General features: G+C 40.6%; 3 protein-coding genes across 4 annotated transcripts; 2 read left to right on the top strand and 1 right to left on the bottom strand.

Moving 5' to 3' along the window:
* Positions 1 to 174: 174 nt before the first annotated feature.
* Positions 175 to 8,731, top strand: chrng (cholinergic receptor, nicotinic, gamma). Its single transcript, XM_065953984.1, has 13 exons — positions 175 to 427; positions 1,665 to 1,801; positions 1,881 to 1,925; positions 2,038 to 2,162; positions 2,668 to 2,823; positions 3,685 to 3,782; positions 3,885 to 4,085; positions 4,427 to 4,541; positions 4,634 to 4,748; positions 4,877 to 5,138; positions 5,232 to 5,365; positions 6,278 to 7,682; positions 8,584 to 8,731. Exons 1-12 carry the CDS (start codon positions 364 to 366, stop codon positions 6,497 to 6,499), a joined length of 1,674 nt encoding a protein of 557 aa, XP_065810056.1. The 5' UTR covers positions 175 to 363; the 3' UTR covers positions 6,500 to 7,682; positions 8,584 to 8,731.
* A 473-nt stretch (positions 8,732 to 9,204) lies between these two features.
* LOC109984092 (phospholipid scramblase 3) lies at positions 9,205 to 12,427 on the top strand. Its single transcript, XM_020634107.2, has 5 exons — positions 9,205 to 9,479; positions 10,526 to 10,637; positions 10,713 to 10,812; positions 11,487 to 11,545; positions 11,640 to 12,427. Exons 1-5 carry the CDS (start codon positions 9,421 to 9,423, stop codon positions 11,664 to 11,666), a joined length of 357 nt encoding a protein of 118 aa, XP_020489763.2. The 5' UTR covers positions 9,205 to 9,420; the 3' UTR covers positions 11,667 to 12,427.
* Positions 12,428 to 12,564: 137 nt separating this feature from the next.
* Positions 12,565 to 16,339, bottom strand: eif4e2 (eukaryotic translation initiation factor 4E family member 2). Of its 2 annotated transcripts, none has more exons than XM_020634018.3 (8): positions 16,213 to 16,339; positions 15,329 to 15,440; positions 15,110 to 15,244; positions 14,838 to 14,942; positions 14,595 to 14,747; positions 14,367 to 14,507; positions 13,751 to 13,826; positions 12,565 to 13,655 (listed from the first exon to the last, which is right to left on the bottom strand). In XM_020634018.3, exons 1-7 carry the CDS (start codon positions 16,230 to 16,232, stop codon positions 13,791 to 13,793), a joined length of 702 nt encoding a protein of 233 aa, XP_020489674.1. In that variant the 5' UTR covers positions 16,233 to 16,339; the 3' UTR covers positions 12,565 to 13,655; positions 13,751 to 13,790. The 2 variants fall into 2 exon arrangements, with proteins under 2 accessions (XP_020489674.1, XP_020489672.1); XM_020634016.3 differs by having other exon boundaries at positions 14,371 to 14,507.
* Between the last annotated feature and the right edge of the window lie 13 nt (positions 16,340 to 16,352).

The following is a 16,352-nucleotide window of genomic DNA, read 5'->3' as shown; positions in this document are numbered from 1 at the left end:
TTGACACTGGGGGGGGGGGGGGCGTGTGTGTGTGTGTGTGTGTGTGTGTGTGTGTGTGTGTGCGTGTGTGTGTGTGTGTGTGTATTTGTATTGTGACAGCTGGCTATGCAGTACTGGAAATACACTCTTGGATTTAACCCGAACAATCATCAACCACCAACCCCCAACCATTCTCCTAACCTCAACCCTCCCGTCAGTTAGCCCTGACTTTTGCTGGGAAGCAAACGCACACAAACACATTAACACACACACACACACATAAACACCAAGGCTGAATGCCAGCAGCTCCATCAAGCAGTGTCCATGTGTATTAGATAAGTGATCACAGCTTTGTGTCGGGCTGCGCAGCACCAACACACACTAATGGATTGTGGACCTCCGCTCTCTCTGTCACTCCTCTTAAGGGTGTTTATGATTTCTGCCACAGGTAGGCTACTCGCTCATCCACCATGATATTATACAGGAACTTGTTAGTGCCAGGAGATTTGCATTGTGTGCTGTGCATGTGTGAGGAAAGGTTTTCTGATGGATAAGGTGTGACGTAAATTACTTAGAGGAAGAGTTTTCCTTAAGAAGTCACATTTTCTTTATGTCATTTTTGGTTCATCCAACTGTTGTAACTTTTGATGTCAACATGAATCAACTTTCTCGTAACAATTTAGTATTCTCCCTGTTATTGAGTCTGATTCTAAATTCTTACATAAATACAAAAGGTGACACTCATTTCACAGAATGGCATTACTTGTAAGCTATATTAGCATTTACTTTTATTGTAAGTGAATATGATATAGTAAAAGTTATTCAGTTGTAGCTGCATTATTTGGCAGGGCAGATGAGGAGCTTCAAATCACATGCACGTTGCCAGTTCATTGTGTTAAACTGTTGAATTTAGTACTCAAGTCTGTTAAACAGGACCGGAAATGTAGAAGATGTCATGTCAATTCCAGTTTCATGCTTATTTTTCCTGTAGTTGAAAGGTTTAAAAGAAAGAAAAAAAACATCAGCAACTTTTATTTGTGAATGGTAGGTTTGCCAAAACTACCACAAAGCCTTTTGGATGATACTTTGTGTGCTGCAGCTTGTTTGGTCTCCTAATTGAACATTTGTTTTGCACTTCAGCTCTATTTAAGGTTGATTTACTAAAATGAAAAACTGTTTCCTCTTCAATCATTTCCTGATGGGTTTGTATTGTGAGTTCCTAATAAGAATGAAAGGGTCTCAGAGAGTTAGCCAAAATGACTGTTAACACGTTCTGTTGGAGGGAAAACCAACAACACAAAACCACCGCCCAATGATCAAACTGAGAACGGGATGCAGACTCAGTACACATCTTTACACATCTCTGCTGGGGATTTCATTGACTCACAACGACTACATTTAGCAACGTTTTTATTTTGCCTTTTTATAATTTGTGTGAGAGAGACAGGAAGTATGGGTGAGAGAGTGAGCGGGGTCAGCATGTACCAAAGGCAGCGAGAACTTTGCCTCTGTATATGGAACAAATTGCCTATCAACTGAGCTACACAAGCACCCCCGCAAAAGGCAGATTAAAGAAATAAATAAATAAAAATGGCCAGAATAGAGGCAGCAGAGGCTTAGATACCACATGATGTTGTATTTCCTTTCATGCAACTCAACAGCATCTTTGTGTTTTTTGTCTGCAGCATCAGCAGTCAACCTTGAAGGAGAACTTTTCAAGGACTTGATGAAAGGCTACAACAAGAACGTGCGACCCATAGAGAAGAGTGGTGACATCTCTAAGGTCGACATCAAGATGACGCTCACCAACCTCATCTCTCTGGTGAGTGAGGTTCAGCCAGCTGTTTCTGACACCCACCTGACTCAGGGTTGTCTTTTCCTAACAAGCTGTCTCTCCTCAGAACGAGAAGGAGGAGGCCCTGACAACCAGCGTCTGGATAGAAATGGTAACTTCACACACACTTCTTCTGCTGGACTGTCTTTGAGCTTTTGATTTGTTCAATATGTATGTACAATGGATTCTGCAGAGCTAAACCCACACAGATTTTCTATGTGTAGCAATGGTGTGACCATAGACTTAGATGGGACCAGCCGCCCAGGTCAGCTCTGTATGGGAACATCACGTCTCAGTTACGGGTCCCCTCTAAGAGCATCTGGCTGCCAGACGTCATCCTGGAGAACAAGTGAGTGGGACACCTTCAGATTTAAAATCTCGTCTCAGCCATAGAGACACTCACACTTTCATAAAGCAACTTTGACCACATTACAACAACACTAACCATTGATACCCTACAATGTCATTTTTAACATCTTTCCTCCACTGTGAATAACTTAGAATAACTGCAGATTACAGCAGCTGTGTTTTTATGGCCAGATGATTATTATTTTATTGGAATATATGGGTCTTATTTGTCTGAATTAACATTTTTTAAGAAATTAAAGTGATAACCAATAGTATTTATTTGATATATTTCTGATTTTTTCTTTCCATACTCCATCAAAATGGAATGAGGCAAAAATAAACACTGGAAACCTCAAAGATTTGAAAGTCTCTTCGTAACATTCAGATTAAAAGAACATATCTGTGCATTCTTTACATGTGGAAAGTATTTTTTTTAAGTGTGTGTGTGTCTGAAAGTGGAGTACGCTGGTGATTGTCAGTGTCCCTGTGTTCTGACCGGTCCACAGTGTGGATGGACAGTTCGAGGTAGCGCTCTACTGCAATGCCCTGGTGTCTCCTGACGGCTGTGTGTACTGGCTGCCTCCTGCCATCTACCGCAGCGCTTGTTCCATCACTGTCAACTACTTTCCCTTCGACTGGCAGAACTGCACCATGATCTTCCGGTGAGTGGAGACGAGATCTTTAGGAAATGATTTGTAGTCAAAGAGCGGTAGCCTACATGTGAAGTACTTAAGTTTCATAAAGTTCACATTAACTACAACATTTAATATAAATATTGTTTCATAAATATCACAGCATCTCGGAAAGGTGTTTGTCATACCAATCAAGAATGTACATTCACCAGATTTCTTCTAAGTTTAAAATAATAAAGATACAGTAGTAGATAAAAGTGACATGTTACAGCAACATAAATATCAGCTATGAGGTAAGGCAACACATAACTATTTAAATCAAGTAAGAAATAAAACATTAAAAATCAAAAGGCTGCAATTTAAAAACTCTAAAATTACACTTTCAACAATATGAATAAATTGTGGAAATATTTATGCAAAAATAAGTGTAGTAGTGCAACATCCAGGTTGTCTGAACTACTCCCTGTAGAAATAGTAAAGTATAAAGATACAGGTATAAGTAAGACAACAGCATACATGGTATGATCATAAAAGAGGTGGTGAACCCTCCATCTATGAGCAGTATATAAGCTTATTACTCTAAATAATTAGAGATTTATATAGTTAAAATCAAAGACAATGCGACAATATGAAATCATATTTTAGTACAATAATATAAATATTGTAGTAATGTAGTGTTAAAGAACAATAAGGGATGGTTTATGCTTATCATAAGAGCAAGAACAGGTAGGTAAAAATGTGTCTAAATGTATCTATAGAATCCATGACTTCTAAAGCAGGGACAATGTTGCCTTTTTTTAATGGTGCCTTTTCACTATGCTGTCTTGTTAAAGAGAATAGATGGTTGTGTTTGTTGTGGTGACAGACCTCATGTGTTCTCCCTGTGTTCAGCTCTCAGACGTACAGCGCCAACGAGATTGAACTGGTTCTCAAAGAAGAAGATAACCACACGCTGGAGTGGGTGGATATTGACCCAGAGGCTTTCACAGGCATAGTAACACTAAAACAAATATATATTTTCAACTCTCTATCAATAACTTAATGTCCCTTTGAAATGAAAACTGAATGAAATACACTTACTTGGTTTTTAGAAAACGGAGAGTGGGCCATCAAACACCGGCCGGCTAAGAAAGTGATCAACAGCCAGTTCACAAAAGATGAGCTGGAGTACCAGGAGGTGGTCTTCTTCCTCGTCATCCAGAGGAAACCCCTCTTCTACATCATCAATTACATTGTTCCCTGTGTGCTCTTCTCCTCTCTCTGCCTCCTTGTCTTCTACTTACCTGCCAAAGGTCTTTTTCCACACTCTGTGCATCTGAGAACATAATGTTTGACAGTAAAACTACTCTCAAGTTAATTTTACCAAAGTCTCAGAGATTTAAATCCCAAAAGATACTAGGGGGAAAAATAATTGAGTTATTTGTTTGGAAGAGAACAAAGAGAAAGTAGGTTTTGAATTTCTTTAAATGAGTCCAGATTTCTTAGATCTTTTGATCAAAACTTTCTCCATGAGCGTGTGTGTGATTCAAGAGACAGAGATATGGCTCCATAAGGTCACGATAAGTCAATAGTATCTGTTTTCATTCACATAAAACCTCACTGCTTTGTCTGAATATTGTTTTGATTCTTGCAGCTGGTGGTCAGAAGTGCACCATGTCTATCGCCACGCTTCTCGGCCAGACTGTGTTCCTCTTCCTCATCGCTAAGAAGGTTCCAGAGACTTCAAAGGCGGTGCCTCTTATTGGAAAGTAAGAACATGTAATCAGAAAGATTTCAATCAGAGAGTTGGTACTGAGAGTGCATGCTGCGACACATGTGATTTCTGAACTTTTGACTGCAGGTATTTGATGTTTGTGATGTCAGTGACCACCATGGTGGTGATGAACTGTGTGATCGTCCTCAACGTCTCTCTGAGAACACCGAACACTCACATATTGACAGACAATGTCCGAAAGGTGAGGTTGTGGGTCGGAACAAACCCTTTTGTACAATTCTCGTTAAGGAGCTTCTGAATGAACACAATGTTAGCTCTACATGGGTCTATTTGCCGCTGGATTACCCTCTGACCCCGTTTCTTCTTAAGATCCTACTGAACATCCTGCCTCGGCTGCTGAGAATGCAGATGAAACCCTGGACACCTAACGATGACAAAACGTCAGAAACAGTTGGAAATGGAAACGATCAGGATACAAACACCTTATTTATGGTCAACAGCCGACGCCGCAGCTCCATGACCCTCATCACCAAGGCGGAGGAGTACACGATGAAAACAGCTCGCTCTGAACTCATGTTTGCCAGACTCAAAGAAAGAAACGGAATGGTGAAAACAGTGCTGGAGAGGCTTAGTAAGAATTCTAATTAGTTCATTTATGTTAAGAAGAATTAAAAGTGTATTCCCCCCTGTAACCATGGCGATAACTGGTGTGTCTTGCACACAGACAGCGGACTTGAGGGGGGCACAGCTGAGCAGATCAGTGCCAACCTGGCCAGAGCGTCTCCACAGCTGAGGCAGTGTGTGGCCTCCTGCAAACACATCGCTGAGACTGCGAGGCAACAGAACAGCTTCCAGAATGTAAGGTCTTTTTGTCTTCTTAGTTTTTTAAGATGTCAGACACAATTATAGCCAAGAAATGATGGAAACATTTTAAATGAATAAAAAGGACTAAGGTCAATCATGTAAAAATCACATTATGATCCCTCTGAATGATGGTCAGGGTTACACTTTAACTTATTATTAGAAGAGTTATTGACAACCAAAACACCAAATCAACTTATTTAAATGAAAACTATATTTACACGTTACAATAGTTCAGCACAAATAGGCTTATGCCCTTTTCGGAGGAAGCTGAGAACTCAAACAGATTTCAGATTTACTTTTTTGTTTGTTTAAGTTTTTTCCTCACTTGCATTATTTTTGCAATCTTTTAAAAGTGCGTTTGGGTCTTTCCAAAATAGAAGCCGGTTTTTATCAATCAGAAAATAAAGCAACATAGGCTTAAGACACTTAAAATGCACACCAAAACAAAGCATCACAAAGAACAGTTGTGTGAGCCAATCCAATATTTGAGAGGTCAAACTAAACTGTACACACAAAATCAAATACAAAAATTCCCTCTCCCCATTTAACTCCAGCGTCACACCATAAACCATCCACATAAAAAGCTTAAAGTATTACATTCACAGGTCCCTCTCAGGTCTTTAGAGTCACGCCCCCCCACCACCACCAACACCATCAAAAGCTAGTTTACAAAGCAACACATGCTGAATTCTATCCAGGCATTAAGGTAGCTTAATAGTTTCCACTCGACAGATCAAAATTTAGAGCACAATGTAAATACGTTCATGCTATAAAAGTTTTACAAATGGAAGGAAAATAACTGATCTTAGAATTAAATGTGTTTCCCAAAAACATTTTGTTAAACATTCTACAATTTCACATTCAGTCATTTTCTCTCACTGATATCCATATTCTCCTTCACCCCAGGAGAATGAAGAGTGGTTCCTGGTTGCCCGGGTGATCGACAGGGCCTGCTTTATCGTCATGGCCTCTTTGTTTTTTATCGGCACCATTGGGATCTTCCTGATGGGTCATTTCAACCAGCCTCCCCTCTCACCGTTCCCCGGGGATCCTAAGCGGTATCTCCCTCCCATGAACAATCTCACAGATCCAACCCAGAGCGGGACTGGGGCAGAGTTTTTGGGTTGACACAGAAGTAAATTCACCAGATTGTAATCCCCTTATCTGACGTGGAAATCAGGCTTCGTCTGTCAGTGATCTTTCACTAATGAGTGCAGAAAGGAGAGATGATACAGCTGCGTGTAATGAGAATCTTTGGATTATCACAAAAATGCTTGTCGGTGGTGATAAAGGATCTTCTGCACAATTGCATGAATACCACGTTTGCTCTGTGATGACACCTGTTAACCTTTCACAAATCTGCTGTGACTGATTGTTGAGGTTGAGAATAATTTGCATAAAATTCTGGATAAGAAAAAAAGAGCCATTTCCAAACTCTTTCTGTTATCTATTCAATCCAAATGATTACTACAAAAGACATCAGTTGATCACACAGGGTACAAATAAACTTTTTTTAAATTAAAGCGCTACAGTAATCTTTTCATTTCATTCTCTAAAGAATGTCTTAATCATCCTAGTGTTGATAAAAAAAAACTAACACTTTATGAAAGAAGGCTTGGAGGTTATAGAGAAAAAGTGCTGGTAATGGTCAATAAGGGACTAAAGTTGACACGGGTGGGGGGGGACTTTGATCACAAAGATTAGCAGTCCACATGTTTTTTTTTTACATTTCTGTCTTATGTCGATACTGTAACATCTGGATTACCTCAGTTGTTATTATTATAGTTGTATTCACTTGCCTATTCTTATGATGGAACACTGTTTTTGCTGCCAAACTGACCATTTTGTTCATATGTAATGATTGATGTGACTGAAAATACTCCAATAAAAACTGTATCTGTTTGACACTGTTGCAAGACCTATTGAGAGCAGCGACATCCCCCAGACTACCACCAAAACACAGACCTGCTGCACGGCCCCCCACCTCTGGAAGCAGAATTTCAATTACATGGCTGAGCGCTGCTTTTCTCAGCCAACAAAAGGCAGGTCCGGCTGGTTGGGATGGTAACAGAGTCAGGGGGTGATACAGAGCCGGGAGGGGGGGAGAAGGAGCGGGGCCCTCCAGAGACAAAAAACTCACTTACAAAGCCAAACATGATCACGTTAAAATTCACACAAACACATGGAGGTGGTAAGGATGTTTGAGCTTCTCCCCTCCTCATCATGACGAGTTGTGGATGTTTGCCTGCTCTCTTTCTTCTCACACTTAGATGGTCAGATTGTGAAGGTAGCTGGAGGTCGACCACTGATGGTAAGCAAAAGTTAAGATTTACTACTTTGTTTTTCTGTCTTTAAACTCTGCTGTTTTAAAGAGAGGGTTAAATCTCATACATTTTTAAGCACCTGCAGTCTATGCTCTCTGTATTGGTCCTCTTATCATGTTTGTTGTTCAGGAAACAGTGTTGCATGCAGTGTGTATGTTTGGGAGGTGAGATGTCAATTAGAAGAGTCTCAGGCTGGCTGGCAGTGATTAAATAACTTTGTTTTAAAGGGAGGATGTTAATATTGGTGCCAGACATTTGTATCCTGCTGTTAGGAAAATGTGATGCAGGACAGAAGATTGATTATCTTTCCCTCGTAGGAGTCATTCATATTATTTAAAGATAATACTCTTCATTCCAGTGGTCCCCAAACCAGGAGTTGTGACCCCAACATGACCCCAACATTACCCCCGTTAGCTTTGCTTCTTTTCTTTATATTTAGTGGACCTTCAAGCTCTTATATAGTGCAATTTTCATTTTTTTCTACTTCATTATTTCAATTAAATAGTAAGATGAGAAAGTCAGAGGAGGTCTCAGACAAAAGAATAAATGGGAGAAAAAAAAAAGTTCAGTGTTTATTGAATATTTTGGATCATGAAACCATAATTTTTCCAAAACATTTCAATATTCCCCGGAAATTATGTTATCAACTTTTTTGTACTTTTGTACATGGGAAGAGGTAACCGTTGTATGTTAAAGTGAGTCCTTCATATTTGTAAAAAAAAATACCTTCCTTAGATGCTGTTGTTTCAAGGAAGACTTTTACTCGTGGAAAGCATTTAACAATTGATTCTGCAAAACTATATTTGTCATTTGTTGGACTGAAAGTTCATAAATAAATGAAGATGAGTGTCCATTCCAATAGCATTATCTGTTACATACATTTTTCAGTTTTGTGCTATGTCAGCTGTGACTGATCAGCCTCAGCCCTTCGGAGGACTGGAGCGAGAGAAGCACATCCAGATGATCTTCAGAGCTTTCCATAACCGCTGTGGGCCTTCAGGTGAGTGCAAGACTTACTCACCTGGACCCAAACCTTACCCATCACCTCCTGACTGGAATGAGCAGCTGCCAAGTCTGAATTCTGGGAGGAAAGTGGAGAACATCTTCTACTTACAGTCACCGGGTAAAGCGGAAGAGCAGCATCCCGGAGGTGCAGCAGGATTAAACTTTATGTCTGTGCTGGAAACAGTCAGTCAAATTCACATCACTGCCAGACCTGAGCTGCAAGGTGAGCGGGGGAGAGGGGGTTGCTTTTGTTGTTGTTTTTTGTGTGTGTGATATGTGTGTGTGTGTGTGTGTGTGTGTGTGTGTGTGTGTGTGTGTGTGTGTGTGTGTGTTTCTGGACCCCAAAAGGAGCACAGGGATTTGTCTATGTAACAGAATAATGCTCCATCATTGTAGGTCCACAGTGCGTTCCCAGGAGGATCTACAGCATCACCACGGGAGGCAACAGGTCCCAGTTACTTGTGGCTGTGGAAGGTACTTGTCCTTGTTCACCTACATTCATCCCATCTTCAGCTCATATAAAAAGAAGGGGAAGGAGTTTTCAGTGTGTTCTCTCAGTCTTTCATTGATGTCTTCCTCCTGTCAGAGAGTTCTTGTGTGTGCCTCCAGTGTTGCGGTCCAGCTCGAGCCTGTACCTTGCAGGGCTTTGACTGTCAGGGCCGCCAGGTCTTTTCTTTTGAAAGACCCCTAAGGGTGGACGCCTGCTGCCTCTGCTGCTGCATGATGGAGATGAAGGTTTATGTGCCTCATAAACATCTCATTGGCTCTGTTTACCAGAGGTGAGACTGTGTGAACCTGCCTCAAGTTTTGTGCAAGTATAAACACAATAACATGCTCCCTTAGCACTTTGAGTATAGCCAGTAAACCATTTACCATTTACCAAAGAGGCCAATCTCACTTTGAAACCTACACCAAAGATTAGAGTGTGTTACACAAGAGATTGAGACTTTATCAAATATATTTGTGGAACACTGATTTTGTTTGTATTTTTAATAAAATCAAAGAACAAAATCAGACTTTGCCGTGTTAGTCTACAATTATACAATTTTGTTGTCAGAAAGTTGCCGAAAGATTCTACATACAGTTTTGATGTGTTTTGGTATGTAGGTAAAAGAAACCTGTCAGCGCCCAACAACAGAATACTATACCAGCTCTTTTAATATTTGACAGTGTCAGACTGAATCATTTCTTTCCATGTCACTCCCAGCCTCTGGCCACCCTTAGCCTGAGCAAAAATGCCTGGGCCCTGTCTGTAAATAGCAGCAAAAGCCTTTACTGCTCTGCCCAGCCGGGCGTAGTCTAGACCTGGGAGAGTTTGAAAACACAAAACAGCTGTGTGCTCAGAGACACGCCGGCAGAGCTGCCGCAGGGAAGGAATGTGTTGCCTTTCCCTAATGGGAATGTTGGCTAATGGGTGGGATAGCAAACCAAAATACTTTCTTCTTCTTGTGGCCTAAATCTGACTCCAGGGTTAGCTGGTGTGCCTTTGTGTGTTCAAATTTAGAGTTCTCCAAAAGCAACGCTCGATGAAGTCCAATTACGGCTGACCTGGCAGAGGTTTGGGTGGCCACAGATCTACTTGGTATAAATATTCTCTCAGTTGTGCTAGAATAAAGAATGCCCCAATTTGAACTCCTCCAACACCAAGCTAACAATGGTTTTGGTGCTGCAGAATCATGACAGCTGAAAATTTGATCAACCAAGCATCAAGGCCAGGCTGCGCCAGTGTGTGAAGAACTGGCCAGTGTATCTGATAGGTTGCTTATTGCATGATTATGTAAGAAACTATATTGAGTGGTTTTGTGTTGCCTGACTGTGTTGTCAGGTGGAGCATGTTCACTCCTCTGCTTGAGGTGTGCGATTCAGACGGAGCATCTAGCATCAGAATCCAGGGCTCCTGCTGTCCAAACCGCTGCCTCTCCAACCAGCAATTCCAGGTCGGAATATGAAAACGCAAGAATGCAGCTATAACAGCATTTTATTCTGTAACTCTGGTTTTTAATCATACCCAGGTTGTCTCCAACGTTGGTGAGAAAATAGGCACAATTTGGAAGAAATGGCGGGGCTTCAATGAGGAGCATAACATGGACCATGAATACTTTGGGTTGGAGGGTGAGTAAGAACAAGTCATATCAGGCAAAAATATAGCCTGTTTGAATTGAATTAACACGACATAATATTCTCCAGATGCTCCAGGCTCTTCTGTGATATGTGAAAGATGGGCTTTTTAAACTTTGTATCCATGTTTGTTTTTTTTAAGCTCTTATGATTTTGGGGCTTTCATGCCTTTATTGAGATTGGATAGTTAAAAACTGGAAGAGAGAGAGAGAGTGAGGAATGAAATGTGGCATTGGAACTACAGGTCAGACTTGAACCTTGGCCGTCCGGTTTGATAGCCTATATGTACAAGGGGCGCGCAAACTGCCAGCACCCCTTCTCTATGTCTCTTTAACGTGTCCATACAGTATGGCATTTCATTTATGAATTAATACTATTAAACTGACTACTATTAAACTCTTCATAGACTCTCCAGAATCTGCTGGTTTCTTTAACATCCCTATTTGTATTGGTCAAAGTATTAAAATACAAGTATTGCCAATAGCATGGTAAATGGTTCCATTCCAGCAATAAATGCAATCAAATTAAAGTTTGGGCTGTATTTACGCAGGGATCCAATGACATCATGTCTTTTCATATTAGCATTGTCAGCTTTTGGGTATCAGAAGACTTTCATTTCTACATTTTATTTCATGTGCCTAATGATTTAATTTCAAAATCTCTTCCAGTGCCTCCGAGTATGGAATCACAAACCAAACTGATGCTGCTGGCTGCCACTTTCTTGTTGGTAAGAAAGCTTAGGAACATCTTTACCTGGCATGAAAAGAGGCCTGAAATCATATCACTGATAAACTAATCAGTGTTCATTGTTTTCTCTACAGAATCACATGTTCTTTGAAATGAGCTGATCATTGAGAAGCTTCAACTATTAACATTCATATTATTGCTGTCGACTCTTTTGTGAAGCACTTTGGGCTGCATGCTTGTATGTGTGCAGGATGCTATACAAATAAAGTTGAGTTGAGTTAAATAAACTGATATCATGAAAAATTGTGTATAACTAATGAAGCCCACCCGTCACTTTATGGCAAATATATAAATACATGATCGAATAAAGCTATTCAGTTTAACCAAGCTTGAACTTTCAGAGCTGAAAAACTAAACTAAAGTAGAAGTTAAAGAAAATCTGCAGTTCCTCATGTGTCCTCTTAAGGCATGCTGCACAAGTGAGTCAATCCTAACCCAATGTCAAAACACCAAACTTTAAAGCATGTAATGCATAAACATATTTAAAGTCTGTTATAAAATAACAATTTGGATATTTAGCTTAAATCAATTCATGACAACTTCCTAAGGGAGTAATTCTAAATAACGTACCTGTTTGAATTAATTTATAAAAACCACATTATACATGACATGCAATTTGTCAGAACATACCATCTCAACTAATCCTTGTTTTAATCAATTCGACTTATATAATGAAACACTTTTTGCAGTTAATTGTTCTAACAGAGCGTCTATTCAGCCCCGAACGCTAACCATACCCAATGTTAGCTCTTGGAACTAGTTAACCATCTTATTATCCTTAGGCATAACGGTTGTTGACCGGAACCTCCTTTCCAGCTCTACGCTCACATAAATATCTTTACTTCTTGCTAAAAACAAAATGAATGTGATATATGCCAAACTTCAGGCTTCAAAAGGTCAGTTAACAAAAGCCATTGATTGAGGTCAAGTTGGCTTCATCCACCATCTTCACTAATATCACACAGGAACATTTATTTAAGAAAATGACACTTAAGCAACTTTAGCAGCAGATGCATATTTGACATTTATTGCTATAATCCATCAGGTGTACATCCAGCAGTGCTTCTTCCCCTCTGATTCACACCTGCACCCATCGTCACACCACTAAATAAGGGCAGCATTACAGTATTTCAACACACTATGTCTTCTTTTTTTACATTGTTGAAAAAAATGATCCCGAGGAATTGATAAAAACTGTAACAGACCCTGACCCTGGGCCCATTTTCATTTAATTTACTACAAAATGTAAAAAGAGTGAAGGTAAGTGTTTTAGGACATTAAAGCAGAGCCCATTCCTTGGACTCTTTAAAAGGCTGGGAATAAAAACAAAACAGATAAGAGGGAAAACTGGTGTGGGTCAGGCTTGCGGCCAGGCACAGTGATTCAGGCAGCTTGGTAGTCCATTCTTAAGATGCCCGTTATACAAGCTTCTGCCCAACACAGGATGGTCTTCATCCTTGGGAATTCAAAGCCCAGGTCAAAGATGGAGAATCACAGTTGATTCAGTTGAGTGATCTTTGAAGTGGACTGTATTTACAAATATATTGTATACAATAATAATCTTTTTAGTTCGAAATGTCCAGAGGAACTGTTAAAATACAGCACGGTAATAAAATAACTCCTGCCTGCAACCCTGTTTGAGTCTCAATGTAACAGGTTAACACAAACACATTTTTAACAGCAAGAAGTCTGATGTTATGTAAAGCAATGAAATCTAGTATTTGAACAGATTGTTGTCTTTTGTCAAGTACACTTTGTTATCAGCTAGTGACCAGATCAGTCAACACCAGTCAAACATGGCCTCCCTCTGGGGGAGGCAAGTTACCATGTTGTGAAATCTTGCATTAAAAAAAAAAAAGACAAAAAAAAAAATGGAGGCTTTGTTCGTCTCTGGTTGATTAAAAACAACGCATATTTCTCTCTTCGGCTTGGTTCAGTGTGCTGTCGACATGCTTTTCTATTCATTTCCAATTTGACACAGAGAATGAAAAGGTCTTCTGATCCTGTCTTCACGTTACACAGCGCCAGTCCACACTGAGGTATCCTTTCCTGGACACGTCATCCCCCAGCACATCACATATTACAAACACCTACGCATCAGAAGCACGGACAAGCAAAATTAACAAGAGACAAAATTCTGAAAAAAATTCTGAGAATGTTTTGCTGGTGTTGCAACAATTCTTACTCTTGCAGAGGTTCTCTGTGTGAGGGGCTAACGTCCACCACTAGCATTCACCAGACCATGGAAGTCTTCCCAGGCTCTGCAAACAATCAGTGATGAAGTACTTCACAGTAAAACACACTCACTATCTAGATAGTTCTACTTTTTTGAAGGAAGAATCACAACACCATCAAAAGCAAATTATATTTTGGTTTTCTTTCTTTTTAACATAGAACGAATAATTATAATTTTTCGTAAAAACTTTTTAAATCAATATAACAGGTTGTATTTACAGCATTAAATGTTGTGTAAAACGTAGTTTCTAACTTCATCCTAATTGAAAACTCATATTTAGCACTTCAATGTCTTAGTTTTTCAAAAAAATGTCAGAAACTAAAAAATAAACATAATTTCTAAGAGCCCAACGTCGCCTTTTCAAATAACTAAAAACTAAATGCAATTTGATCAGAGAAAGTAATGGCAGTCTGTTACATAACTTAGATGCTTAATACATCATCCATACATTACAGCTAATTTCACAATTTACTTCTGATGACAACATCGATCATGCATTCATTTATATCTGAGAAAGAGAGAGAGAGAGAGGTTAAAGAAAAAATAATAAAACGAGGAGACATACATACTTAATGCTGTCTGTGTGAGTCTTGTACTCCATGATGGTGTTGGGCGGCAGGTTGAGGACTCGACGTAGGGTGTCTCTGATACGAGCAGTGGTGGACTGGTCACTGGCTGTCTTATTCCAGATGGAGATGATGTCCTCCTAGTGAAGCAAGAATGCACGTCTGTAAATACTGAAGTAGGAAGTTCATGAAGGTAAAACCAGAGTGCGTGTGTGTTTGTTTGTTACCTGGAAGCGTACAGACACCACAGCCCCGCAGATCTCCTCTCCAACCATAAACTGCTCCCCCAGCATGGCCAAGATCAGGTTCTCCCAGCACCGAGACGCCAGGCCTTTCCTCAGACGGATGATCCATTTACCACCCATCTTATTGGCATCGTCCTTCAAAAGGCACATGCAGGGTTTTAGGTCAACTTTTTTATTATACATTAAGAGAAGTCTGATTCAATGTATTTAAATATGAGAACCCACCTCCCACATGGGTTTAATACCCTCTTTAAAGAGGTGAAAGTCACTATGGCCTGTCAGGTCGCCTGGCCGGATCATGTGACTATAGAAACGCCAGAACTGTTCCACCTTGGCAAGAGAAAAGAAATGTTTTCATCATCAACAACCTGTATGCGAGAAATGGTCAGCACAGACTTGTGATCGTGGATTTTGGCTGTCAGATTGACCAAAGCGAAGGGCTACCCCTCCCTCTCCACTGTAGGCCCTCCATAAAGAGGTCATGAGGATTGACGTACCGAGGCGAAGCTGCCGATCTGTTTAATGTTCTGTTCATAGCTCTGAGTGCTAGCTGGTCTCCCTGGGGTGCGTCTGGAGTACCAGAAGGTGTAGTTGTATTGAAGAGGGTGTTCTCCTGGCCCTGGCACCACCATCTGCAGATCAATACCACAGTTACTAAGACCTATAATCAACTTTAATGTTTCAAACACACACGAGTAATTCTTCTATAGCCTCGCCTTTCTCTTGGAGGCGTTCTGGTCCTTGTCCTCGTCTTCAGTTTTTTCCTTCTCACAGTCTTTCGGTGAGCTTTGGTCCTGGTCATGGTCTCCACTGTCATCATCTTTCAGACTGGATGTGAAGGAAACAAGCACTAAAATGTCTGTGACATGCATAGAAAGCATTTTTTTTTAGACTCCTTTGGCAGTTTGCATGAAAAACCTTTGTACAATGTATGCAGTCTAATATAACAACCATACAATACAGACAACCTTCACCAATGCAGTAAATTGTAGAGAGGGTTTGGCTCAACTTCATGGTCATTTTTGTTACTAAACACAGGTTGTGTTAATAGTGTGGTCTCACAAGTATTACTTGTTAATACAACATAGACATCTTTCCCATGTTAGTTGCAAATACACACCCTGTTAAAGATGAAAACGTAAATACCTCTTTGTAAACCAACCTCTTTGTAAATATAACAAAACACGCTGCACGCTTATTGCCCGTACTTCACGGATATGGTACACTTGTTTTAGCCGAGTATGGACGCAACTTCCTCGGCCTCTCAACAACTAACACACCGAGGATTCAGGGCCTGTCCGGCTTTCTGCCAGGCTAAGCTACAGCTATCAACACGGCACACTCCCCATTATGAAATACTATTTAATGTTTGTTGCTACTGTCCCTCGGTTCAAATGCAACTGTATGTGTAGAGCTTGCTCTCATGTGGGGTGATAAGCGTACACAGGACATGCAGGACCATGCAATGAAGCTGACACACCTCTCGCTTTACACGCAACAGTCTTCATTAACGTTCACGCTCTCCTCCGTGCATATGCAGTCACGACGTGGGGAGCCCCACTCTCTGGCTGATATTTCACAGAAACTTTTGTTTACTCACGCGTCAAATTTGTTGTTCATTTTTTTTAGGTGGGAGCCTTTCGGAGTCCAACCACAGCCACCTGAATTGCGCAGGAACGGCGTCGCGCAGTGCACGTGTACGCGCACGCCGTACAGTGACGAGCGTGCAGGAGCTCATCG

Source organism: Labrus bergylta, chromosome 4 (assembly GCF_963930695.1).
Source record: "Labrus bergylta chromosome 4, fLabBer1.1, whole genome shotgun sequence".
Classification (NCBI taxonomy): domain Eukaryota; kingdom Metazoa; phylum Chordata; class Actinopteri; order Labriformes; family Labridae; genus Labrus; species Labrus bergylta.
Note: the sequence above shows the minus strand (reverse complement) of the source record. Positions and strands in the feature narration are given on the sequence as shown.

Coding starts and splice junctions, on each gene's coding strand:
- eif4e2 (XM_020634016.3), bottom strand. CDS start 16,232: ATGAACAACAAATTTGACGC. Junction 15,441..16,212: donor ATGAACAACAAATTTGACGC/GTGAGTAAACAA, acceptor CTTCACATCCAG/TCTGAAAGATGATGACAGTG. Junction 13,827..14,370: donor ACTCACACAGACAGCATTAA/GTATGTATGTCT, acceptor GATTGTTTGCAG/AGCCTGGGAAGACTTCCATG.
- chrng (XM_065953984.1), top strand. CDS start 364: ATGGATTGTGGACCTCCGCTCTCTCTGTCACTCCTCTTAAGGGTGTTT. Junction 2,824..3,684: donor AACTGCACCATGATCTTCCG/GTGAGTGGAGAC, acceptor CCCTGTGTTCAG/CTCTCAGACGTACAGCGCCA. Junction 5,366..6,277: donor AACAGAACAGCTTCCAGAAT/GTAAGGTCTTTT, acceptor CCTTCACCCCAG/GAGAATGAAGAGTGGTTCCT.
- LOC109984092 (XM_020634107.2), top strand. CDS start 9,421: ATGATGGAGATGAAGGTTTATGTGCCTCATAAACATCTCATTGGCTCT. Junction 9,480..10,525: donor ATTGGCTCTGTTTACCAGAG/GTGAGACTGTGT, acceptor CTGTGTTGTCAG/GTGGAGCATGTTCACTCCTC. Junction 10,638..10,712: donor TCTCCAACCAGCAATTCCAG/GTCGGAATATGA, acceptor AATCATACCCAG/GTTGTCTCCAACGTTGGTGA.